This window comes from Mirounga leonina, unplaced genomic scaffold (assembly GCF_011800145.1).
Source record: "Mirounga leonina isolate KUSES-001 unplaced genomic scaffold, KU_Mleo_1.0 Mir_108, whole genome shotgun sequence".
NCBI classification, from domain to species: Eukaryota; Metazoa; Chordata; class Mammalia; order Carnivora; family Phocidae; genus Mirounga; species Mirounga leonina.
In genome coordinates, this window is record NW_023270237.1 from 1,681,651 (window position 1) to 1,708,434 (window position 26,784).

Consider the following 26,784-nt stretch of genomic DNA (forward strand, 5'->3'; position numbering starts at 1 on the left):
TGAGCCACATATGGAATTCTAAACTCCCTAAGTAGGCACATTAGAAAAACAAAAAGAAGTAAAATTAATTTTAGCAATACATTTTATCTGACTCAATACATCTAAAACACTATCATTTCAACATTTCAATATCATTAATGAGACATTTTATAGTCTTTTGTTTTGTAGTAAGGCTTTGAAATCCAGTATGAATTTGTTACACTTCTAGCACATCTCAACTTGAACTAGTCACATTTCAAGTGCTCAAGAGCCACATGGGGCTGGGGGTTGCTTTGTTGGACAGCATGGCACTGGTGTCTCATACCATGGTAGAAGACACAGAGAGGATGACACACAATCCAAGAGCCAAACCAGAAGACAAAATAAACACACAAGAGTTCAATTAAAATCCAAGGTCACGGACAAGAGGCACCAAAAGAAAAGCTCAAATCATGTGTTGGGGATTTCAGAAAAAGGAGGGCACCATGGGCCAAAACAACTGAGCCTTGAACTGGGCCCTAAGTATGATTATATCAACAAAAGAGATGAAAATTCTAAATGGAGGAAATGGAAACATAATGTGGTTTTCCAATTTATCATTATTATAAGATAGCTTTGAGAAAGAAATCATGCCTTTTGGGAAACAAATCAACTTCCATGCACTTATTTCTCCTAAAAAGTTTCAGGATCCCAAGAGTGGTAGGATGGCCAGGCCCACTGCACTGAAGCCGTAAGTAGGCTGACAGTGCAGTGAGAAGAAAAAAAAAAAAAAAAAGAATAGAACAGTAACCAGGTTGTATGCCTGCAGCACAGCAAGCATTTCCTAACAGAGCAGATGACTGGGCCATGAGAGTCTTACCCCTCTACCCACAATGCAGGGAGCCCAGCAAACTCTTATAGGTTTCTCACCCCTTCCTCCTGCTGAGACCAGAATTTCAAGTTCATCTCCCTAAAGGAAGAGAAAGGCACTAAGGAGCCAAACCCACTCTAACCCTTGATCTCTTGCGTACTGACTGCCTTACTGGTTGGTTGGCTTGCTGATCTACAGAGAGTACGGAAAGCTGAAGCAAAACCCGGAGTTATTCTCACCAAATCCTGGAAATGCCTAGCATCCTGGGAACTGGCCAATGCGACAGAATCCTTGTAAGAGGCAGAAATTCAGTCCTACTGGAAGGAGTTAACAGTGCTTGGGAGTAAAATCATCCAGAGAGCCTCCAAAGCAACTCTGCCAGCCCTCACAACTCATTTAGCAAGCCCAGCTGGCAGTAGTGACTCACCGTATTAACCTGAGGGCGGATTTATTGACTCATTATCAGTTTGCAGGCCTTTGGAGGAATTAAGGAGAAAAGGGAGGGGAGAGACTGTTGACTCTGCTTTGAGTACAAAAATAGGGAACAAAAGGTCTCCCTGCTGTTTCAGCAACTCTGTTGTCTGAAAAATGGCCCCGCCCTTCTTGAATTTGAAGAATGACATCTAACCGAAAAGTGTTTTAGCTCATCCAAAAACAATGCAGGGCCACGAACAGCCCTTGAGTTCAGTTCCATCCCTCCTATATCAGGCATGTTTCAACCAGAGAAACAGAACCAGAAGATATGTGTTAAGAGATTTATTGCAAGGAACTGGCTTATGCAATTGCGAGACCCAGCTAGGCAAGTACAAAACCCATAGGGCAGGCCATCAGGAAGGGCAGCTTGAAACTCTCTGGCACAGGCTGAAGCTATAGTCCAAAGATGGAATTTCTTCTTCTGGGAAAGTTCATTTCTGCTCTTAAGTCTTTTTAAATGGAGTGAATCAAGTTCACCTAAATTATCTAGGATAATCTCCCTTACTTAAAGTCCATTGATGACGGACTTTGAGCACAACTATAAAATACCTTTACAGCGGGGCGCCTGGGTGGCTCAGTCGTTAAGCGTCTGCCTTTGGCTCAGGTCATGATCCCGGGGTCCTGGGATGGAGCCCCCTGGAGCGTCGGGCTCCCTGCTCAGCGGGAAGCCTGTTCTCCCTCTACCCCTCCCCCTGCTTGTGTTCCCTCTCTCACTGTGTCTCTCTCTGTCAAAAAAATAAATAAAATCTTTAAAAAAATTTTTTTAATTTAAAAAATTAAAAAGTAAAATACCTTTACAGCAACACCTACACTGGTGTTTGACTAACGGGAATATAGCCTAACCAAGTGGACATTGACCATCACATCTCCCAACGCAATGCCTCCTTCTGCAGCCAGATTTACTCTACCAGAATGCATCCCGAGGTGCACGCTGCAGGCCTTTGCACGGAGGGACTCCGTGTGGATGGCCTGCTCCCTGATGGCCCACCATGCACAGCCCATCCGCCCATCTGGCCCACCTCACAACCCATCTCTATAAAACTCCAGACATTGCTTTGCTTTTGCACTTTTGAAGCCTCAAATTGTCAGTAAGCCTTTTTTCTTTCTCTTCCCTGAAACTAAAATCCCTTATCAGCACAGGGGATGTCTTCTGTCTTGGAATCCTGAGCATGGAGGAGACTCTATGGATGTGTGTAATGGAGGTGAGCTCATTTACTATGTATAACCCAAATTCCCAGCTTTATTCATCCCAAGGATCATCTGGACAAGCAAATAATTCAGATGAGAGGAAGAAGTATTTTCTCCCCGATTATTCAAGTTTCAAAGAGAAGGAATGAAAAAGATGATAAAGAGTGTAAAGAAGTGCATGTCTTGCACTGTTCGGATATGCTACTGTGAGCTACCGTCCAAGTCTAGGTTTGCCAGAGAAAAGGGGTAGGCCTTTAAATTTGAGATGTTCAGACACAATCTTCCCAAAGTTCCAGTTCTCCCTCCAGCCCATTGCCCCAGAAATATCTTTGTCTCTCATTCTGAAGGGTCCCTTTCTTTTGCAGCTTCCACAGTTTGGTTGGAACTGCTTGCAAAAGTAATTTTATTTGCAGCTGATTCTTGTCCTCTAATAGCTAATATATGTTGAGCACCTGCCATATACCAAACCCCATCTCAATTATTCTACACAACAATCATATAAGGTAGTACTTTTATTGTCCCCAATTTAAAGACGAAGAAAAAGGCTGAACAGATGCCACTATTCGTCATAGAGAATGTGCTTTATCTTGGGCTTCATCTTCATGTGGGCATCTTGAGCACTAAAATTTAAGGACAATAATGCCTACCTCAGTGCAATGTGGTGAGGATCAATTAAGATCAAGTAAGTGAAAGTGGCTGGTATTGAGACAGGCATACAAGGGGCGGTTAGTGAACGTAAGGGACAAGCACAAGAACGGTAGAATATAGATGTTGCTTGACAAATGTACTTATTCTTCTCTGCCTTGCTCAGTTATAAAACTCCAGGCATTGGATCACAGAACTGAGGATGACACCTACTATGTTTTCTCTGGACAAAACTGGGTAAAGACAATAACTCATGTTTCTCAGATATAATAGGGTCTGCCTGCATCATAATCATCTGGGGAGTTAATTAAAATGAAGACGCCCAGAACCGCTCCCCATCCCCACCCCACTGCACTGATCGGTAGGCAATTGTCTTTTTAGACAAGCTTGAGTAATTCATACATACTCCTGAATTTAAGAGCAAATACAGGGGCACCTGGGTGGCTCAGCTGGTTAAGCATCTGCCTTCGGCTCAGGTCATGATCCCGGGGTCCTGGGATCGAGCCCCGCGTCGGGCTCCCTGCTCGGCGGGGAGTCTGCTTCTCCCTCTCCCTCTGCCCCTGCTCCCCCTGCTAGTGCTCTCTCTGTCAAATAAATAAATAAAATCTTTAAAAAAAAAAAGAGCAAATACACACACACACACATATATATGTATGTATAAAGCCCATCTTTATCAAAAAGTGTATGAATCTATATACACATATGTATATATTATATTTTATCAAAAAGACACAAAGATGTCCATTTATGTGTTTTTTTCACCAGAATCAGAGTCAGTGGACACTATTTTTCATCTTTTACATAGCATGAGCAGTGCTACCACCAAGCAGAAACCTACAGTAGCTCCCTTTACAAAGTCAAAGCAAATCATACATTGGAGAATTATCAAAAAGTGCAAGGTTGAAATCTAAGTCAAGAGGGCTTAAGCCAGTGGTAGTTCCCAACTGAAAATCACTTTTTGGGCTTACAAAAATTCACATATGTGGGCCCCATTATAGACTGACTGAATTAGAATGTCTGAGGGTCGAATAGTGGCCTTTACATGCTTAACCATTTCTATAGATGATTCTAGCTACCTCCCTGGTTCAGGAGGAGGTGCTGCTGATAACCATTTGGGTTACCAACACGAGCTATACTTTTCCCATTTCCAAGGTAGTATTAATTTGTTTATTTCTCTGTAGAACAAAGTTGTCAACAAAGGGCTGATATGGTTCACACACTGCTAGACACCTCTTGCTAATACTTCGTTATCATGGTTTCCAGGACCTGTCCTTTAATTTATGCTCTGAAGAGCCAAGGGAGGCTCTTCATGTTCAGCAGACACAGACTAAAGTGCTCACACCTGTGCACACACACACACCTATCAGCAGTAGCTCTTCAGCCATCATTTTTTTCCTACCACTCCCTCATTCTTAAACCCTTTGGTCTCTTTATTCTATGTTCACCTTCAAAGGGTATGATTAGCTGATCCAAGTGCCTCCTCATCTAGCTGATGAGCCTGAAGTTAAGTGGGACTTATACAAGGTAACTCAGCTAAATAATCTTAGTACCAGGACTTGAACTAGCATTTGGCTTCAATTCAACGGTCCCCCCAGTACTTGTTTTCTCCCCTGACCTTTGGAGGTATGCTCTATTTTTGTAACCCCTCCGTGCAGGGCTGGTTTCGTGGCCTTAAGACCACTGTGGCTGCACAGAGCTCAGCTCTTACAAGGGTCATGCACTTGATTTACTGCTCTGCTGTTGCTGTCTTGAAATTCTTAATTTTTAACAAAGGGCCTTGCATTTTTATTTTGCAGTGGGGCCTGCAAATTACATAGCTGGTCCTGCCTACAAGTTAAGGGGGCCGCTCATGGCCCTTGAAGCAGAGGGAGCTTGGAGAAAGTGCAGAGCTGCAGTTCAGTTTCAGAGTCTCAGCCTGAGTTCTGACCACCAGGGCCCCACCCATCCCTAAGGAGCTCTCAGCTTCTCTGAACCCTCAACTCCTACCTGGACAGAGTTAGTGAAAAAACTTGCTCTCTGAGTATGTGCTAACTGAGATATCATTTCCATTATCCCTGACCCTTGCTGGAAGATGAGGTAATGACATTTCTGTTTAACTTAGTATTTGTGAGGCGCCGGGGTGGCTCAGTCGTTAAGCGTCTGCCTTCGGCTCAGGTCATGATCCCAGGGTCCTGGGATCGAGTCCCTCTCCCACTCTCCCTGCTTGTGTTCCCTGTCTCGCTGTGTCTCTGTCAAATAAATAAATAAAATCTTATAAAAAAATGTAACTTAGTATTTGCTAATAGAAATGGTGACCAATTGGAGAACATTAAAAAATTCTGTCCTCTTCATACCAGATCATTTTCTAGAAATCAATACCTGCAAACCCCTATATTAACATATCAGTTATCATCCATTTGTACTTTGCAAACAACCTGCATTTTGAAAAACTCTCTCAAACAAATCTTGAGCAAACTCTTCCTGTTTCTCTTGAGTTCATAATGACAGTATTATTTTCATTTGTTAGTTATGTTTAGTTATCTTATCTGGCATGACCAGATGATCCAGCATTGTTTTTCAAGTCTTGCTTTTAATTTAACAAGGTAATACATTAATTGGAAGCAAATGTTTATGTTTTGTTTTAAGAAGTCCCCTTTAGTGATCAGGAAAGACACTATGTTCAAATGAAGGTACGGCTAGTGCATTTTGTTTTCATGAAATCATTTCAGAGCTGAAAAGTACCTTACAAATCACCACATTCAATGTCCTTATTTTCTCTGTATATTCCCATAGAACAGAGATTGTGATTTGCTCAATGAACCATGTCAACTTCATAGTACACAGGAAGAGACTCCAGGGCAACTGACTCCAAACCATCCTGGCATACCTGTGCTTAAATAGTTCCAAGTAAATTATGTGATCATTAAATACTGCTGCAGAGTTCAAACTATTACTTCAGAAACTGAAGTGCCATATGATTTTCATCCTTTAAAGGTAAATGAAAATCTTCTACTGTTCTAAAGATGATAGGAATCATTATTACATCATATATAAATGTTTATGAAGAACATCTCTCTTGGAGACAAAATACATCACATCTATGTCATGCATAACACTGCATTAGAATTCTGAATAGAATCGCCATTGTGAGATGGGACTACCCCTTGCCATGTCACACTTCTCTTATGAAGGGGACACAAATGATGTTCATACAATTTGATTGCAATGTACCTAAATTGCAGAGGAGTAATTTTGAATCATACAGGAACTGTTTATGACTGCCTGACATCATGTGGCCCTTTGGTCACCAGCATTCACTGGACATGCCTGGATCTATGCCATCATGTTCATGTGTCATTCGTACTCATGGAAGTATGTGTGTCTCTCACTAAACTGTGAGTCCCTTAAGGGCAGGAACAGTGTGTTTACTATCCATCTTTTTATAAGCATCTAGTACACTGACTGGCACATAACAGCAAATAAATGGATAAAGAGATGAATGAAGATCTTATGGAACCCTGTATTTTCACATAGATTTATTATAGTGAAAGGGTACTACAATCTCAATGAAGGCAGGGAAATATGTTATACTTAAAAAAAAATCCTCCTATGCCTTGCACAGTGTTAGTGATGCAACAAAACTAATTAAATGATAAAGGAGTGAGGAGAAGCATAAATTTATCCACTTACTTGCAAGCAAGCCAACTCCACTTGCAAGGGATCCGACCCAGGCTGTTTTTCCTTTCCCTTCACCAAAGGTGTCCAGCCATTCTATGTACAAGACTCCAACAGCCAATGGAGATCCGTAACACAAAAACTGAGTGAAAAAGGAGACAAGCACAATCACCCAGCCCCATCCACCATCAGGTGACTTTTTAAATTCCATCGTAAGGTCAGATCAAAGAGGTGTTCCTCTGTAGGTCCTAAGCAAAAACAAAAAGGAAAGAAAAGCATATTTAGAGTATAGTAGGGCACAGTATTTTGGATTAAAAATATCTCCTCCTAAATTAAGTCATAAAAAGCTTCTCTAAAAATACACATGGAAAAGCATAAAATATCACTGACATATCAACTTTAAAATTTTCACTGATGATTTGAGTAAAGAATACATCCACATGGTTCAAAAAAATTTTTTTAATTATAAAAAGGCACAGAGTGAAAACTTTGTCCCCATTCACCAGGTTTGGTCTTTTGTCACATGTTGGCTTCTCCAGGAAGCAGACTCTTAGTAAGAAGAAGGTTTTTGGAAACTGTTTTATTCCTATGGAAGGTAACAGGCAGGAGAGGAAAAAGGTAAGCTGCCATGCAGTGTCAAGGAAGGGAACTTCTAAAGAGTTGCTCTGACTTAGGCACGGAGAGTTGGCCCATCACACCCCCATGTTGATCATTCACCAGATTCAGGCCGTCCAGGGAGTGGGCATGACCATAGGTCTCCCTTCAAATGAGGCAGTCATTCCAGTAGGGCTGTCAGCTGAAGGCACCCTGCCAACAGTACTGTGAGCAGCTAGGGCAAGGAATCTCTCAGTCCCAAAGAGAGTCTGGAGGGGAATTGGCAGCACATCACAACATCCACCAACTCGAGTCTCCTCCCAGAATTTCTTCATGAATATACAAGGAATTTTCCTCTTTTTTGACAAAAAGCAGCACATTGTACATTCTATTCCAAACCTTGTCTCATGCCCGTAACATCCCCAGGATTTTTCCCTATCAGTACATAGACAGCATCCTTAGTCATTTTTTTCTTAACAAGCATGAAGTATCTCACTATATGACTGCACACTTATTTATTTACCAAATAGGCAAAACATTACAAGAGCCTTTTAGTCCCTTTAGATGTTTGGCTATTGCTATCACATGTTATCTAGTTTATTATCTAGATTATTATCTAGTTCAAGAATGAAAAAGAGGGACCAAAAGTATGTAGCCCACACCTAACTATTTCCCACCTAACTCCCATATCCTCCACAAGAAACCAATGCTTCTTGTTTCTTTTATATCCTTCTAGAGTTTGTTTATGCAAACATTGCTAACTCAAATATAGATTTCCTCTATTTTTTACACAAAAATAGCATGATATATACATATGTATCTGTATATGTCTTGCTTTTTTTCACTTGACAAACATCCTGAAGATCTTTCCCATCGATACATAGCGACCTTCCTTATTCTCTTCTTTGTGCTGCCTTGTGTTTCAGTACAGAGCTTTCTCTTAATTCAACCAGTTCCTTGTGATTTACAATGAAAACAACTCTGCAGTGAATAACCTTACATATACATACATCTTTTTCCATATATGCACATGTTAGGTAAAACCCAAAAGAGGAATCGCTGAGTCAAAAGGTATGTACATTGTAATTGTAACTAGAATTACAAAATTGGCTTCAAGGGAGTAAACCAACTTATGTCATCCCCAGCAATTTGTGGTGTGTCATAAAACTTTTGGATTTTTGCCAATTTGGTAACAGTAAAACAGTATTTCGTTATAGATTGAACTTGCATTTTCCAGCATTCCCTGAATATAGTATGTCATTTCATAGATGAAAAGCCATTTGTAATTCCTATCTAATTCTTGGGTATGTATATATGGGTATATTTCTGGATTTTCCATTCTGCTCCATCAGTCTGCCTATTCACTCACCATTACCACATTAGTTTAAAGTTTAAGGTAAATTTGTAAATTGATTTAAGGCAAACTGATCCTTTTATGATGTTGAGTCTTTCTATCAAAGAACATGGTATGCCTTTGTGTTTGTTCAAGTCTCCTATTGTGTTCTTAATGTTTAAAGTTTTCCCTAACATTTTTTTATTTTAAATATTCTATTCTTTTTGCTAATATTATAATTGGGGTTATTTCTTTGTCTTTTGTTTGTGTGTATAAAAGTTATTGATGTCTATATGTTAATTTTGTGTCTCACTACCTTACCAAATTCTCTTGTTTGCAGTAGATTTTTGGACAATTCCCTTGGGTATATACAATATATAATACAATAAAGTTACACAATCAACTAAAAACAGTGATAGTTTTACATTTTTATTTTGAATTTTTATACTTCAGATTTCCTTCTTTTGCCTTTGCTTCGAACAGGGTATACAGGATGATGTTAAATAATAAGGGTATGTGTCTCTGTCTGGTTCCTAACTTAGTGGGAACACTTCCAAATGCCAAGGTGCTACCTCTGGGGCTTAAATCAATTTATTTCACAAATTAAGAAAACAGTTATATTTCTCTATCTTTGAGTGTTATTATAAAGGATGCTTACTATGTTTTATCAAATGCATTTCTGGTGCACAGGGAGATATTTATGATCTCCTCCATAAAACTTTTAATGTAATAAAATCTGTATTTTCTTTTTTTTTTTAGATTATTTATTTATTTGTCAGAAAGAGAGAGATAGAGAGAGCACAAGCAGTGGGGAGCAGCAAGCAGAGAGAGAAGCAGCCTCCCCGTTGAGCAGGGAGCCTGATGTGGGGCTCGATCCCAGGAGTCCAGGATCATGACCTGAGCCGAACGAAGGCATACGCTTAACTGACTGAGCCACTCAGGCGCCCTCAAAATGATATTTTAAAAGAATTTGAAAATATTACTTCTTTCAAAGTTCTAAAACAGTTTACATGGCATGGATTAGGAGGCCCAAGCCTCGACCTCCCTGCCCCCACAGGGCTTCCCACTTAATCTACACCTCCTATGTCTCTGCACCATGTCAGGTTTACAGTTTCAACAGAGTCTTCTTTGACCACAGATTTTTCTAAGCCATTCCCTTGGCTGTGGTTTCATCAGATAATAGCTAAAGACAGTGGAAAATATCATTCATCCATTCATGCATGTCCCTAATTAGATGGTGGAGCATTTGGCTACCTTAAGAGAGTCATAGTTACACCCATCAATTTATCTGGGCTTCAGTGAATTTCTTCACTTTGACATTCAGAACACTAGGCAAAAATCATGTCACCACCCACCACAGGCCTTTGTATAAATTAACTTTCAGTATTTCATAACTGAAAACTGGAAGATGTTACAATTTGCGCACAAGACTGTAGAGTCCAAAAGCCAGCCTCTCAGACCAAATGATTGTGTTAGCAGACAGAATACTGCAAACTTCCAAATATCTAAATCCTTTGAAGTAATCAGATATGTCCCTTCATCAGAAATTAACTCTTTCTAGGGTCCTGGGATCGAGTCCCGCATCGGGCTCCCTGCTCCTTGGGAGCCTGCTTCTCCCTCTGCCTCTCTGTCTCTCATGAATAAATAAATAAAATTTAAAAAAAAAAAAAGAAATTAACTCTTTCTAGTAAAAGCAAACAACATAATTCTGGTCCTTCTAATGACAATTTGGTACTTTGCAATTTTTCTTGGTCAAAATCCCTTTTAAAGAAAATATACTCTTGATTCCCTAAACTAGATACTATATAATAACAATAGCCAAAACTCTAAAGAGACTAAAGGGCTGTATGAGAACAAATGCATAAGAGACTGTCCTTCATTTAAATCTTAAAGTTACAGCACTTCAGGAAAAGTACACAATTACATAGGCAAAGCACCAGAATCATGAAGAAAGCTAGTATTTTCTGGAGGGTGGGAAGAGTGAACGGGTGAGGAGTATCTCCCTTGCCCCAGTGTACAGACTTAAGTAGACAGAAATGCCTTTATACACAAAATACCTTGGCCTTGCTTTACTTTGCCTTGCCTTGGGTGACATTTCAACACAAAGGACAAGAGCCAGAGAATTCTTCTCACCGTAAATATTTGGGAGAACAACCTTTGAAATATAAAGCTCCCGTGTATATCAACTCTGACTAGAAAGACAAGTTTTTATAAAGAGTTGGCCAACAGCTTCTGACCTTTAATTGTCTCATGGTTTGATATACATGTGATCTCTATAGAACATGCTGAAAAATACCATTTCATGATTTCTTGTTTTCTGTCAGGGTAACAAATACATTTCTCCTATAGTTTCCTCTATTCCTTAGGTGTTTCTCACCTAAGGAATTATATATTCTGCAAGGTGATTTCACGAATAGACTAATCTTTATTTTCCCCCCTTTTGTAATGGCTCCCAATTTCCTTTGGGGGACTTAGGTCTTCTCTGTGGGTAGACAGCTGGTAGGACTGTTGATCAAGATTCCTTGATCTTGATCTATAGAATGGCACCTGACCCCAGCAAGGGCAGCAGACCCTCTCTCCCAGGTTTCTGAATCTTAGGTGAAATGCCATAAGGAAAAAAAATGGACATTTGAAGTTTATTGATTGCAAAGGTAGCACATTGAAGAGACCCTCTGTCAGTTCCTACTACTTTGACTACCTAGGGGATACCCAAGATTGGCTTCTCCAGCTTTTCATTTCACTCTATGAGCAAACCCAATAAATTAATTTTGTTAAGTTACCTGGTGTTTTTTCTTTTACTTAGAACAGAATAAACAAATTTGAGTATGCAGTGATTTCAAGTTGGATTATATTAACTTTCTATACCCCACTTGTTTCCATTTGGGCCAAAGGGTAAGCTTAGGAATATAGTCTATGGCCGCGTATTATAGGAAATATAGATATGCCATAACTTTTTTCTGAAATTTCTTTATTATCCTTCCTATTCATATCTTATGATTCAATGTGATAAAAATCTCTCCTCTGGAATTTTTTTTTAAATAAAAACTTCAAATTAACTGAAATTTCCACTAAGCACACTTATACTAACGTCTACAGAAATACAGCATTATAAAAGTGATCTTTATTCAACAGGTTTTTTGATCACTTGCAAATTAAATTATATTGCACTAGATACCAAGGTAAATCAGAAGAAATATGACATGGCCTTTGCCCTCTAGGAGCTTACACCCCAGTTAGGAAGGTAAGATAGCATGTGATCTTTGAGTGCCAAAGAGGTGGCCAGCTATTAAACGTTTGGGAGTCAGAAGGAAATGAAAGTGGGAGTGGAAGGCCTTATAAAGTAGGTTGGTCCTAAAGAACAATGGAGAGATTCAGGAAAGCGTGGCGCTGGCAAGAAAACAACATGAACTTGGGTGTGGAATCAGGATAGGCCTGCTACATTTGGTGGAAAGTAAAGAAGGCAGGTCTTAGAGGGCTCAAGGAGGAAAACAAGAGTAGAAAGGTAGCACCCTCCGTTGAAATTTAAGAAGAACATGTATCAGGAAGCCTATACTTACAACCCCAAGATAGGATTTTTTTTCATACTTTACATGATATATGCTGGCATTAATAACCCACTTATATTATCTAAGTGATGGATTTTTTTGTCCTAAAAAATAACAAGATCTGTAAACATCAGAGAGTGTTGTTTTATTTGGACTAGTGTTCCATGAGTATATTCCAAGTTTGGGGCTCTTACTCATTTAACTGTATGAAATTATGCTTCTAGGAAACAATACATTGTAGCATATTCTAGTACATTCTTTGAAAATTTAGAATCTTTTTAAATCAGAGTGTTCACAGACCCAGACTTTGCATGACAAGACACCTTATAAAACTCAAAATTATAAGCCATTTTGAGAAGACCATTCTTTGTCACACTACGATCTAAGGGAACATCACAAAATTAACATTAACTTATCATTTAAGTGTACTTCTTATTTTTAGTTTAAACATTAAATATGTTCTACATATTATAAACCTTGTTTGGAGTGCAGAGAGAGGACAGCATAAATAAAACTCACCATAACAAGATATTATTACTCAAGAAAATCAGATTATCATAGTATAAAGGACAGTATATCTCTTTTTAAAGACGCTAGAATTTGTTTTGTCAGAGGGCAAATTCCAAGCTACTTTCTTTGGAAAATGAAAGGGACTGTCTATGAAAATCTACATTTTACTCATGATTATTAAGTTCTAGTACCTTAGATTGCATTTAGTTCTGTGCAAATAATGCCAATCCTTTGTTATTTCCTTAAGCCTACACTGGCTGAAAATGTTTATTCTCCATATATAGGATCCCAGAATTACATATTTGACATTTATAAACATTCACTGTTAACACAGAAGCTTTCTGTTCCTGAAGTGTATACATACATAGTATACCATTTTTTGCCAAATTGGGAGTGATTTATAATTGATCTTATTTTGAGTTGATGGTCCCTCTTGGCCTTTGTTACCCCCCACAATAATCATTCTCTAATAACCCCTTTTTTACTGTGACCTACATCTCGGTAAAGATTCCTGATACATTTTTTGCTCAAATCATAGGCAGTAAAATCAGAACTTTTTTTTTTTTTAATCTCAATCACTGCCAAATTAGCTGGTGCTGAAGCTTTTTTTTTTTTTTTTTTTTTGAATTAGGAGCCTAGGATCATGTGACTATGTCCTTGGTGGGCGAAATGGTTGATTCCAGGTTGGTTTTGTCTTGACCTGGTCATCCATCAGCTGTGTCAAAAGTCTAAGTCATCCTGGGCTTCGTGACCTTCCTCAGTTACATTGATGTTACTCTTGTTAAATGAAAGGCTCTAAACCACAGGCCAAGATGAAACACTGCCCTGTCAAGGTTGGGCACATGGTTTCTTTTTGGGGTAATGAAAATGTTTTCAAATTATTTTAAAATGTTTTTAAAGTAGATTATGGTACAGCTTGCACAACTCATGAGTAAAATCTTATTTCGACGCATAGCTCCTCGAACAAAAGAGTAAAAGAAAGCAAAGCTGCTTTCTGTTCAGGTGCAGGAATGACCACACATCATAAAAGAAGAATCTAAGCAATGAAAATGAAACATAAGTTCAGGGTTTCCGAAGTACATCAGTGGTGTTTGGATGTTTTATGTAGACACACAAGAAAGACATAAAGAAAATGATAAGAAGTGTGTTAACATTTTCAATTGCTTAATAGCTTCTCTTTATTCCTCTTAATTTTACCATAAAGATGGGGTAGAGAGGAAGAGGGAAATTTTCCTAGTATGTGGTTCCAGAATTTTAGGAGCTTTGTTATTACATATATATATTTGGCTTGCAATCTAGTCTATGCTACTTACCATGTTTTTGAGCCAATTACTTAATGTCTTTGAGCCATACTTTTCTAGTCTTAAAATGGGATTAACAGGGAATTTCAAGCAAAGCTCAGTGCCTAGCACACAGTAAAAAGTTTTAATAAATGTTAGCTATTATTTTAAAAACCATAAAGAATTCCTGGTCACTTGATAGCCTCCTTAAAGAGTAGTTACTAGTTACGTGAGAGAGTTTTATAGCAACTAGTTACTGAATCATATTTAAATCTAGGGCTTCTAAGACTTTTTAATCTTTAGTTATCTCTTTTTTTTTTTTTAAGATTTTATTTATTTATTTGACAGAGAAAGACACAGTGAGAGAGGGAACACAAGCAGGGGGAGTGGGAGAGGGAGAAGCAGACTCCCTGCCGAGCAGGGAGCCCGATGCGGGACTCGATCCAGGGACTCCAGGATCATGACCTGAGCCGAAGGCAGTCGCTCAACCAACTGAGCCACCCAGGCACCCTAGTTATCTCTTGATATTTAGAAAATTTAAACCAAGATCTGGATATTGCCAGATTCCAACTTGGAATAATTTTAAAATCATATTTACCACCAGATTGTTTCCTTTTATTGCAGGTTCAAGTCCTAAGCATTTTTAGTGTGTTAGAACCTCAGAAATTGCATTTTTTAAAAATCACTCTGTGATTCTGACGGAGGTCACCCACAGATGCATTCTGAAAACGGTTGCCCAGTCCCAGTGGCTCTTGACGGGAATCATCTGGGGAGCTTAAAATATCTGTGATGGACAGCCCACCCCGCCCTGATCTGGGGTAGGCCCCGACCCTCTCTGTCAGTCTAATGTGCAGCCAGGGTTGAGAATCACTGTCCTATAGGAGAGAACAACCTCTGACCAAACGTCACATCTTCTTTCCCAGTGGAGAAAGGATACGGGCGAGCGAGAGAGAGAGAGAGAGAGAGAGAGAAGAGGTTAAGAGCTGGGGATGAAGAGGGAGACTGGAACATGTGGAAACTGGTACCTGAGCCCACCCACCCCAGTGCGGCAGCCAGCACTTGGTTGTTCTTTTAGCTCAACCTCATCATTTATAAGATGGTCAAGGACAAAGCTTATTTACCCCCAAATCTCCATTGATCAAAAGCAAAAATTCCTATAGGAGTGAGGACCATGACGAAGTTATTTTCTTGATTTTCTATCAACATTTGAGAAAATGCAAAAGGGGATCATTGTCTATGATACAAAATTTTAAAAGATGATTACATCCATTTATCTGAAGATTTGCAAAAGGTTTTTTTAATGAAAATAGGAGAAAATAGTGTCAGAAAGTGTATCAACTCAAAAAACAACCTCCAGGGGCGCCTGGGTGGCTCAGTCGTTAAGCATCTGCCTTCGGCTCAGGTCACGATCCCAGGGTCCTGGGATCGAGTCCCACATCGGGCTCCCTGCTCGGCAGGAAGCCTGCTTGTCCCTCTCCCACTCCCCCTGCTTGTGTTCCCTCTCTCCCTGTCTCTCTCTCTGTCAAATAAATAAATAAAATCTTTAAAAAAAAAAAACCCTCCAACATGTTAATGTGCCCTAGTGAATTGGAAGGCTATAGACAAGTAAGCATCTCTCTCCAAAGAATCCTAACTTTACAAAACAAGAGAGCAGAATAATTGGACCTTCCCAGGAGAGCACGGCTTTTATTTTTCTAGCCACCCCAGTGCACAGAGGGAGAACAAAGGAATGGATGGTTGCCTGCTCACTCTTCATTTGTGACATTTGGCTCTGTCCCCACTGGTAGTGGCAATGCAATATATTAACCCCACACTTTGATGTGGCAACTCCCCAAAATCTGTTGGCTGGTTTCCAGGCTGGAAAATGAGCAGAGTCCACCCTTGTGTCTCCAAAGAGAGCAAATACACACCATTGCCAGCCAAAAGAGAGAAAAATCTTCCTGTCTCTTTCCCTCTGTCCCAAATGGCCAAGCCTGGGCACACTACTTCTAGAGAACCATTCGATGACCCATAATGCCACCCTTCTGCAGTACAGCAGCCCAGGAAAAACCTGCGAAGAAGCAACTCCAAAGCTCTCCTGGCAGTTGGTGCAAAAATGGACCCACTTCTCTGGGTCCAAGTCACATGCCCCAACAGAGGGCATCTGCAGTCCCCAGCCTCTGCCGTCCCCAACAGAGCAGGCCTGCGGTTGGCAGGTAAAACTAAGCAGATTCTAATGATGATGATAATGCTGCGGCTGATGGTGATAATTCTAAAAAAGCTGTCAGCAGAATGATGCAGTCACCTATTAATTGGTTCACATTAGCCAAGCAGTCTCTCAGTTTGAGGAAGGCAGTGGGAGGGAAGCTGGGATCTTCTAGTAATGGTATTATGTGGTCCCAAGAATGGTTAGTAGGATTCCCACTTTTCTGTTATGTCAGTAGCCATAGCTTCATACAAGTACATACACAGATATTTCCATCTATAAATACAGGAAGATATATATTCTAGAAAATTTAGCATAAGGAATAAGAGTGTGGGCTTGGGTCCTAGACAACCTGGGTGCATCTCCCATCTCTGATACGAGCCAAGAGTGTGACTTTCAGCAAGTTACTGTGGTATCTCTGTGCCTCACTTTCTCCATCCCTAAGAGGGGGGGTGATAGTACTTACTTCATCAGACTATTGTGATGATGAAATGAGTTAGTTTACGTAAAGCACTTAGCACAGTGCCTGGTACACAGTACTTTCAATGTAAATTATTATTTCTTGTCCTTTTAAACATAATTGTTTGTCATAAAAATATTATTTTTTATCTTGGCAGAGATCCTCTCAAAATCTGAAAGTACTATCACTACAAATACCACCGGCCAGAACAACCACGGCCCCCTCCCCCTTCCCTGTCACAACAGCGCGCACGCACACACACACACTCACACTCACTCCACTACCAAATTCCTCCCTCCAGAAAAAAAAAAAAAAAAAGGATATAGAAATAACATTTTCCACATCTCGGATAATTTCCTGACAGTAAGAAAAAGTCAGCAAATGGGAAGAGGGAAGTCTCAGTGCGGAAAGAACACAAGGACAAGGACCCTCTGCTCTTAGGTCACCAACAGCCAAGAAAAGACAAAACAAAGAGGTGCTGAAGTCCAAACGAGGTTTGCTTTCATCTTCTTTCTTTTGTTCTCTTTCTCCCTTTTCATTTCCTTCCTTCTTTTCCTTCCCAACTCAGGAAGCCACACAGCTTCCCAGCAACTTTCCCAGCCGCTGCCGTACTTGTGGGTAGAGTGGAGATGAGCACCTTTCAGCAGAGTTGACAAGCGACTTTTAAAATCAGCTCCTTCGGGCGCCTGGGTGGCTCAGATGGTTAAGTGTCTGCCTTCGGCTCAGGTCATGATCTCAGGGTCCTGGGATCGAGTCCCGCATCGGGCTCCCTGCTCCTTGGGAGCCTGCTTCTCCCTCTGCCTTTCTCTCTCGCTCTGTCTCTCATGAATAAAAAAAAAAAAAAAAAAAAATCAGCTCCTTCGCCTCTTAAAGCACCACATGAACTCGAGCTTCTCTTTGTATTCTTCATACCCCAGTTTTCTATTCTTCCCAGTTCAAAAAACCACTTTCTTATTCCAAAGACTCCTAAGATCTTCCTTTCTAAACCAGTTCTCCAGATAAGTGGTAACTCTTTGTGCATCAAAGGGGCAAATGAAGAACCCCATATTAAGGTTGTATCTCCACTTGAGCTTGTTTCTAATCATCAAAGCATCCTAAGCACGCTTACTAAGCACGTACTTACACACTAAGCATTAAGATCTGTAGGGGACTGCAAACCTGACTACACAGCAGAATCACCTTGGGAGCTTAAGAATGACCCATGCCTGGGCCCACCCTCCAGCAATGAAAACAGGATCTCTGGAGGGGAGCCAGGTTGTTAGAGAGCTCCAGGTGATTTTAACATGTGGTTGCTGAGGAAAAGAAGGGGGCAACAGCAGTATAAGCCATCTTAAATAATTGCACATCCTAATGTACAATCATAAAATGAAAGACTTGGGTGCTTTTAGTTATTTAAATTGATTTTTTTTTTTTTTACCCACTTCAATCATGGCTATGGAAAAATATTTCAAAATGTCCTTAAATCCCAAAAATGATACCAAACTTTCTTAGGTATTCCCTAAACAGTGGACTTAAGAAAAATTTCTAAGGTTTAAATGTACTACTACTTAGTCATATCATGGAATAACTTCTAATTACCATTTTCTATTAATATTTTCTGTATATCAGACACAGTGCCAAGGACTTTCAAATGTTATCCTTTTTTTTTTAAGATTTTATTTATTTATTTGAGAGAGCGGGAGAGTGAGAGAGAGAGAGAGAGAGCATGAGCGCAAGAGCACAAGTGGGGGCAGGTGCACAGGGGGGAAAAGTAGACTTCCCACTGAGCAGGGAGCCCATCACCGTCACCGGGGTCTTGATCCCAGGACCTTGGGATCAGGACCTGATCTGAAGGCAGACACTTAACTGACTAAGCCAGCTAGGCACCACTCAACAGTTGTCTTTTTAATCTGTGTACAACTCTACATAAAACTTAGGTCGGTATTAATAATCCTCATTCTACGCCACTGTCCCTTGGCTTTTTGTCAAATTCTGTTTAAAGGTCTCTCCATTTAACCTGGGGAGTTATCACCTAATATAGATTCATAAAGTAGTCTGTACAGTTGCATTCTTTTACTTCAGGAAGTTGATGGTAAACTTTTTTTTAATGGATATTCTTGGATTTTAAAACTTTTTAATGGATATACTTTATTTTTTTAAAGATTTTATTTACTTTGAGAGAGAGAGAGAGAGAGCGTACAAGCTAGGGGTGGAGGCGCAGAGGCAGAGGGAGAGAATCTCAAGCTGACTCCACGCTGATATGGGTCTCAGTCTCATGACCCAGAGATCATGACCTGAGCCGAAACCAAGAGTTGGATGTTTAACTGACTGAGCCACCCAGGCACCCCTTTAATGGATATACTTTAATATGACTAAATTTGCTAACATCATCCAGGGGCTTACAATGAACAAACTGATGTCTAAATAATAATAATATTTTGACTACTTCAGGACCTTTGAGAAAAATACACAGAATATCATGGTCTTCAAATCTCCCTTGGCGTTTATTCTTAAAAGTCTTTACCAAAGACACTTCTATTAATTTCATAAAAGTTTTTAATACTTTCATAGCACAAAAAAAACACTAAACACTACTAGTCAAATCAATATACATTTAGAACCAGCATTAATCACCCTATACTCCCATGCTACGTTGCTTACACCTCTCTTTTCTTCTTATTTCATTCTGGCGTGCATTATAATTAGCCATTTACTCGCCTTCTTCCCTTTCTCTTCACTAACAAAAAATTCCTGCACTCAGGGCACATCTTACATTCTTTAGGTTCTTTCTGCATCTACGCATAAAATAGGCACTCAATCAATATTTGTGGAATGTAATAGAAAAGAGTATTAAGCTACAGTTTGGGAAGCAATGCCAAGAGGTGGGCTGGAGCAGTGCTGTCCATACTGCAACGCATCCCAGGTCATGAAATCAACTGTGGATTGTGAGTACAATTTTTTTTAAATTGGAATTTAGAATAGAACAAAATAGGTAAGAATCGGAAATGTAAGAAAGCTCCTACATGGTGGTGAGGGCTCAGTGGCAGTTTGGGAGACCGTGCCTCAGTGTTTGTGCCCGTGAGTGTGTGCAGGGCTGGGCCCACAAACACATTCCACTGAAGTTCAAGGTCAAAACCGCCGCAAGTCCCTGCGCTAGAACACGGACCCTGGAGTCATTTCTCTGGGGTTTGTGGTTGAACTCGGCCATTAGCCGCGTGACTCACAGCGAGTTCACAACCTTCCCAGTTTCTTCATCTATAGAATGGAAATAGTAAGAACTCCATCCTCCTAGGATTTTTAGGACGAATATAGGAAAGAATCCCTACGAAACACGAGGCCCGGGGCTTGGCAGAGAGTGAGTGCTTACAGTTCTCATTACTGTTGTTGCACTTTTCACAGGTTTTCTTAGAAAAACTTGAAAGAACAGGCTCCCTGCCTCTGCTTTCTCACCTCCTGATGATTCCTCAACTGTTCTCTGGTTCCCACGTGTCCACACAAGAGAAATGTTCTGGCTGCGGAGCCCCCAGCGCCTCAGCCCAGGGTCAGGTCAGGCTTGCACTCCACCACCCTCCTGACAGTGCCCCCCATCTCTTCTTCACTGCAAACCAGGGCCCCCCTGGCTTTCCAGACCCACCTGACCCTACAAGCTCTCTAGCCTCACCGAGGGACCGCATGTCAGCAAAGGGTGGAGTCCCAAGTCTCCGTCCCCAAGTCTGCCCTCTCTTCAGAACTCCAAACCCACGTGTCCAACCCATTTCTTACCATTTTCTCCATCAAGATCCCACCTGGCTGTGCTCAGGCCCCATTCAACACAGCCATAATTCCTCCTCCTCCTCCTCCTGAATTTCATCTGGAAAACCAACACAGGCCAGGCTTTCCTTTGCCCAAGCAGAAATCCCCGTCTTCATCCCCCCCGCCCCTCCTCCCCGGTTTCCCATGTCAGCCAGGACCGGCCTGCCGACCACGAGCTCTGCAGGCGGACTCTTCCTCTACTTCTTCTTTGCAAACCCCTCACGGCCACCTACTCATGGACCCTTCTGCCCTCTCCCCACTGCAGTGCATCTGGCAGGCTGCTGCCAAACCAGGCTTCTCACTCATCATCTCAAGTTCTGCCTCCAACTTCTCAAATCTCTCAGCGGTACCTCACCACCCACAGTCTGTCCATAGCAGAGCACAAGTTTTCTGCTTAATTCGTGAGTATAAGCACATAAGAAAATCCAAGATTTTTCCTTCCTTCATGGAGCTTACAGCCCCATCAATGAATAACATTATTCAAAACTTATAAAGGAAAATGAAAAATTGGTTTTACAAATCCATGTTTTGTCCATACATTAGATATTTACATCTTTAAATACCCAGCAAGTTACTAGATTCCTTTTGTTTTCCTCTAATGATTTGCAACAATCCAGCCCCCAACTACACCCCTCTAGGATATCCCACAAACCTGTGGTCCCAAGCCATTGTCATAATGCAGCACTTGGGCCACGCTCCGTCCCTCCTCAAGAGAGGGGCCCGAGTGCCTCTCTCCAACTTGCCTACCGACAAACTCCTGCTTTTCCTTTAAGACTTAGCCTAAAATGTCTCCTCCTACTGTTGTCATCCTGACTCTCCAACAGTCAGTCTTTCCTCCTCTAAGATCTCACACCAGTTTGGACAATCTTGCTATTATAACATTCATCCCAATATACCCAATATATTGTTATTATTTGTTACTATTTGATAACCTACAAGCCTGTCTCACATCCCAAGCACTAAGAATTGTGTTGGGCCCATAGGAAAAGCTCAATAAATCTTTATGAAATTAATGAATGCTAGAAAACCTACTTACCTAACTCTCCTGTATATTAAAATGATTAATCAAACATCTCTCATTCAACAAAATGAATTAAGTGCATTTAGAAGATATCGTGCATTTATTTAGAAGAAAATGAATTAGAAGGCATGGTGGAACCAAGACCATGTGGTCCCTGCCTCTATGGAGCTTAGAGGCTGCTTCCCGTCATTGATTCTGAAGGACTAGCTAAATACGTGGGTAAATATAAAGAAATTGTGGGGGGTTTTTTAATTCAAATTTTTTTTACCAATATAACATCAAATGGTATGTCTTTAATAGTCAGACAGTTACCTGATTCTCTCAGATGTGGTTTTAAATGTTGAACATGCTTGACAAACTGAAGTGCACCAGGGGGCGGGAAGGGGGAGGGGGGGAAGGGTGACACATTTCTGGAGCCAGAACTAGGACAAACTGTGGCTCAGAACTATCATCCAGAGCCTTCAGTTCGTCCTCTTGAAATCAGCTCCGTCTCAAGAAGATATGTGGTTTCTCTAAACATGTCATTCTTGTTTTGTTTACTCAAATGCTTCCTTCTCATTGTCAACATCTGCTCTGAACTTTTCAGTTAGAGTCAGACTCTCTTGTTTGTAAAACAGCTCATTGACATAAAGTGAGGAACACATCTTAGCCAGTCAAATCCAAGACTGAGCTTTAAAATAATTGTATTAAGGAATTTTCACTGCAGAGGATCCAGAGTTATTAAAAATAATTTGGGATTGGAATCATACACAAATCCATTACTTTTTGTTTTCACTTTTACTTTGCGGTCCATATAGATATGTTTTTTTTAAAAAAAAAAAAAAACCTAAACTGCTGTATTAACACAACTCAAAAGCCAAACCCTTAATTCAGTTTGCAATTCAAGAGCATTCCCAAATACTTCCAAGTTTAAAAAAGAGAGGCAGACTACATGGTGAAATTTTGCCAGGGTAAAGACAATGAAGATTTCTTTGTCCAAGCACCTTAAGCCAGGCTACAAATACAACTTGCCCTAGGGGGAACCAGGATCAATTTCCCAACTGGTTATTATCTCACACTGGAGTGAGAAGGAAGAGCAGGAGAAATAGCTCTGGGCCCTGGAATTAAATCACATTAATCGTCCCCAAAAGGGATAATTAACACAAGTAATTAACTGCTGGAGCCTCTGAATTATGAAAACAGTATGACCATCAAAAAAGGACATCCTTTGACTCTTTCAGGCCTTACAAATCAATCACAGCCCAGCACTTAGCAAAGAGCTCCTCCAAAGCTAAGTTATCCTCCAAAGCATGACTTAGATATGGTGAGTACTGGGCTCTGTTTTAGCAAAGTGGAAGAAATAGGTTAGAGATAACATGGATTGAGTGTAGGATCATGGAAGCCTGAAGCCAGAAGGAGCCTTAGGAATCATTTGGCAAATTGACCGCCCTCAGGCCAGATCTGATCCCTAGATCTCCAGAGGCATCTTGTTGGCCTGCACAATTTTTATTTTATTTTATTTTATTTATTTTATTTTTATTTTTGTTTTACTTTTGGCAATTGCCAATGTTTTAAAACCGGAAGATTTCACCTAAAAATCTGAATTTTTGGATTCTCTTGAAAATCCATCAGAAGATCTGGCAACACGGGCCCTTATTCCCAAATAACAGCTGGCTGAAACTGAGTAGCTTTCACCTTCATTGAATGGACATGTTCCCTCCAGTTCCTTCCACTCTCTAACATCTCCCTGACGCAGGACCAAGGCTGACCTGCATTTAGAGTTGCACCTGTGTTCTCTCCACCCTCTACCCATCACCTGCTTTGCCTGTCTCCCCTGGGTGAACCCTATGAACTTGCTACCACCAATCTAGGGATAGCGTGGCTAAAGGAGAGGCCAGTACCATGGTCCCTCACTGACCAATCCAGTGAACAGTCACCTATTTTCAGTCCTGCTCTCAGGTTCAGAAGAGAAAATGGCCGAATTTGTAAACCACTCAGAGCCTGAGAAAAGATGAAAAGATCTAGATTTAACAGAGTTAAGAACAGGCAAAATGAGAGCCAGACACTTATATACAGTTGGTATAATCATTTCCCTGCATCCCATACTCTTATCATGCTCCCTATGCTACTGGGCTCTTGTTTCAGCTTTTCTCTGCAGTAGTAGTTACTACTTGGGCCACACTTTGAGTGATATGGTTCGTGTCATGATGATATCTACATGATACGGTTTGTGCGATGAGGATATCTACACTCGTGTGTGCTTTTGCTTCGTATATGTTCTGCATAATTTGCACGATTATGTAGAGTTGTATCTGTTGTCTGAGAGCACTTGAGTATGTCACGTACAAATTAGTGTATTTGCTGTATCACTTTCAGAATAAAAGCTCAAGACACAAGGCAACATATATGGGATGTTGAAATACAAAGAGATCTGGTACATTTGGGAGGGTTATTGGGAATAATGAGAAGAATATTTGAAATTGACACTCTTCCAGAGAATCTGGCAGATCTGGTCTTTGTGTTTAAGGTTGTCACATTCGCTAATGTTTTTCTCATCCATATCTTATCTCTTCTCAAAGTGCTGAAGAGTTTCTTATGAGTGCGTCATAAAAGCACAAGATCATAGAACAGTTTGAAGATGTGTTAAAACATTTAAATGTCTCATCATGAATTTGTAAAGTAAAATTAATCAAATGATGAGTAATGTACAATATGATGACTATAGGTAACATATTATATCATATATTTGAAAGTTGCTGAGAGAGTAGTCCTTAAAAGTTCTCATCACCAAAAAAACTGTATGTGTGGAGAGGCTGCTGGGAAGATGATGGAGTAGGACGTCCCTGGGCTGACCTTTTGCCGTGTGGCCGCCTAGAGAGCACCCACGTCGGCATAAATAACCCGGAAAGCAGCCCGAAAACTGGCAGAACAGACTCTCCGCAGCCCGGCATAGACAAGAGGCCACAGTGAAGCAGATCCACCCCCTCCGATCGCTCTTGGCAAGATCCCGTCAAAGCGGAGCCACAAGCCTGGCAGTGTGTGTGTGGCCCAGACAAGTCAGCACCACTCCAAAATGAGTCCTGCCCCAGGGAGAGGGGAAGATAACCACACACCTGTCTGACTGTGACCCCAGCAGTGGGCTGAGGGCAGGCACTGGGTCTGACTGCAGGCCCCACCCACCAGCAGAAGCTTCTCTGGGAATGACCCAGGGACAGTGCCTGCAGTCTGGTGCTACTTCATCTCTGGCCAACACCTGGTCTGACTCAACTCAAGCCCAAGGCAGCCCTGGAACAGCCCACTAACACCACGGGCACCAGACTCCGCCCACAACAGGCAGGGAGCCATCGCAGACAACAGGACTGAAGGCAAACACATCCCAGCCACAATGGTAGGACCCCGCTGGAGCAACACACATAGGAGACACCCCCTGAAGCACCAGGTTCTGGGGAACAGACACGGCACTGCAGGACCTCTTCTTCATAAAGCCACTACTTTCAAGTGCAGGGGACGTAGCTGACTTTCCTAACACAGAAAAACAGACAACGCAAGAGACAGAATGAGGAGACAGAGGAATATGTCCCAAATCAAAGAACAGGACAAAATCAGAGCAGGAGACCTAAGTGAAACGGAGATAAGTAATATGTCTGATAGCGAATTTAAAGTAACACTCATAAAGATGCTTGCTAGAATTGAGGAAGGACTGCAGGACCTCCATGAGACCCTCTACCAAGAGCTAGAAGACATAAAAAAGAACCAATTAGAGCTATTGGACTCACTAAATGGAAATAAAAATAGACCATCTGGAATAAATAGCAAGCAAGAGGAAGTAGAAGAAAGGATCAGCCACCTGGAGGACAGAGTCATGGAAAGCAATCAAGCCGAGCAGATGAGAGGGGGAAAAAATACACAAAATGAAAATAGACCCAGGGAACTCAGCAACACTGTCAGGTGTAACAGTCGCATGATAGGGATCCCAGAAGGAGAAGAGCGAGGAAAGGGGGCAGAAGATTTGTCTGAAGAAATAATAGCTAAAAACTTCCTGAATCTGGGCAAGGAAAGAGAAATCCAGATCCAGGAGGCACAGAGAGCCCCCAGCACAACCAACCCAAAGAGGTCTGCGCCAAGACACAAAGTAAATAAGATGGCCAAAAGTAGTGATAAAGAGAGAATTTTAAAAGCAGCAAGAGAAAGGAAAGCAAGTACATACAAGGGAAACCCCATACGGCTATCAGTGGGTTTTTCAGCAGAAGCTCTGCAGGCCAGAAGAAAGTGGCATGATAAATTCCAACTGCTAAAAGGAAAAAATCTACAGCCAAGAATACTCTATCCAGCAAGGCTTTCATTTAGAATAGAGGGAGAGATCAAGTTTCCCAGAAAAACAAAAATTAAAAGCAAAACCAGCCACAACCCTGTCACACACGATGCCATCAGCCTGTGGGTCCCAAATTCACGGTCCAGCCGCCCTCCTGCCCGAGTCAGCGTGCACGGCCTGCCACCTGCTAAATGCCAAGTCAACATGCCTTCACCTCAGATTGCCAAGGGCTCAAACTGACACTGTTCCCCTCAACTTTCAGCCCCTGTGCCCAAGTTTGTGCACAAAAGTGGGAATAATTATAACAGCAGAATGAAGCAACCCAAACATCTATTTCTGTGGAATATAAAATGGATAAAAGGAGTGTGCTAGGCTGAGAACATCTCCAAAAAGCACATGGACAATACATACAGCATGATTCTGGTTAGTAAAAAACAAACAAACAAAAAACCTGGGAAGAATAAAACAAGATGAAACCGGAGAGGGAGAAAAACCGTAAGAGACTTCTTAAGCATAGGAAAGAAACTGAGGCTTGCTGGAGGGGAGGGGAGGGGGGGATGGGGTGACTGGGTGGTGGGCATGAAGGAGGGCACGTGATGGAATGAGCACTGGGTGTTGTATGCAACTGATGAATCACTGAACTCTACCTCTAAAACTGATAATACACTATATTGTTAATTAATTGAACTTAAAATTTAAAAACAAGAAACCCTCCCCTCCAAAAAAAAACTGTATGTGTGATGGTGATGTTAACTAAACTTACTGTGGTAATCACTTCACAATATATACATATTTCAAATCATTATGCTGTACATGTAAAAGTAATACAATGCTGTATGTCAATTATAACTCAATTAAAAAATAAAATCAGAATGATGGGAATGAGGATGCAAATTTAAAAACAGAGAAACACTTCTACAGGTAGCAGGCTCAGTTTCTAACTTCTTTTAACAAGCTATCCTGTATGATTTCCTTCTTACCTGATAGTTCAACAATAGTTCAAA

General features: G+C 41.0%; 1 protein-coding gene across 6 annotated transcripts in view; it reads right to left on the bottom strand.

Moving 5' to 3' along the window:
- Window positions 1-26,784, bottom strand: part of LOC118019473 (monocarboxylate transporter 9) — a 51,673-nt gene that overhangs the window by 21,651 nt on the left and 3,238 nt on the right. For 2 of the 6 annotated variants that reach the window (XM_035018711.1, XM_035018701.1), the window contains exon 1: window positions 6,806-8,498. In XM_035018711.1, the coding sequence (XP_034874602.1) occupies window positions 6,806-7,001 (196 nt within the window). In that variant the 5' untranslated portion in view covers window positions 7,002-8,498. Of the gene's footprint in view, window positions 1-6,805; window positions 9,482-17,334; window positions 17,448-26,784 lie in introns of those variants that run through there. The other 4 variants (XM_035018692.1, XM_035018683.1, XM_035018726.1 and 1 more) reach the window with 4 other exon arrangements.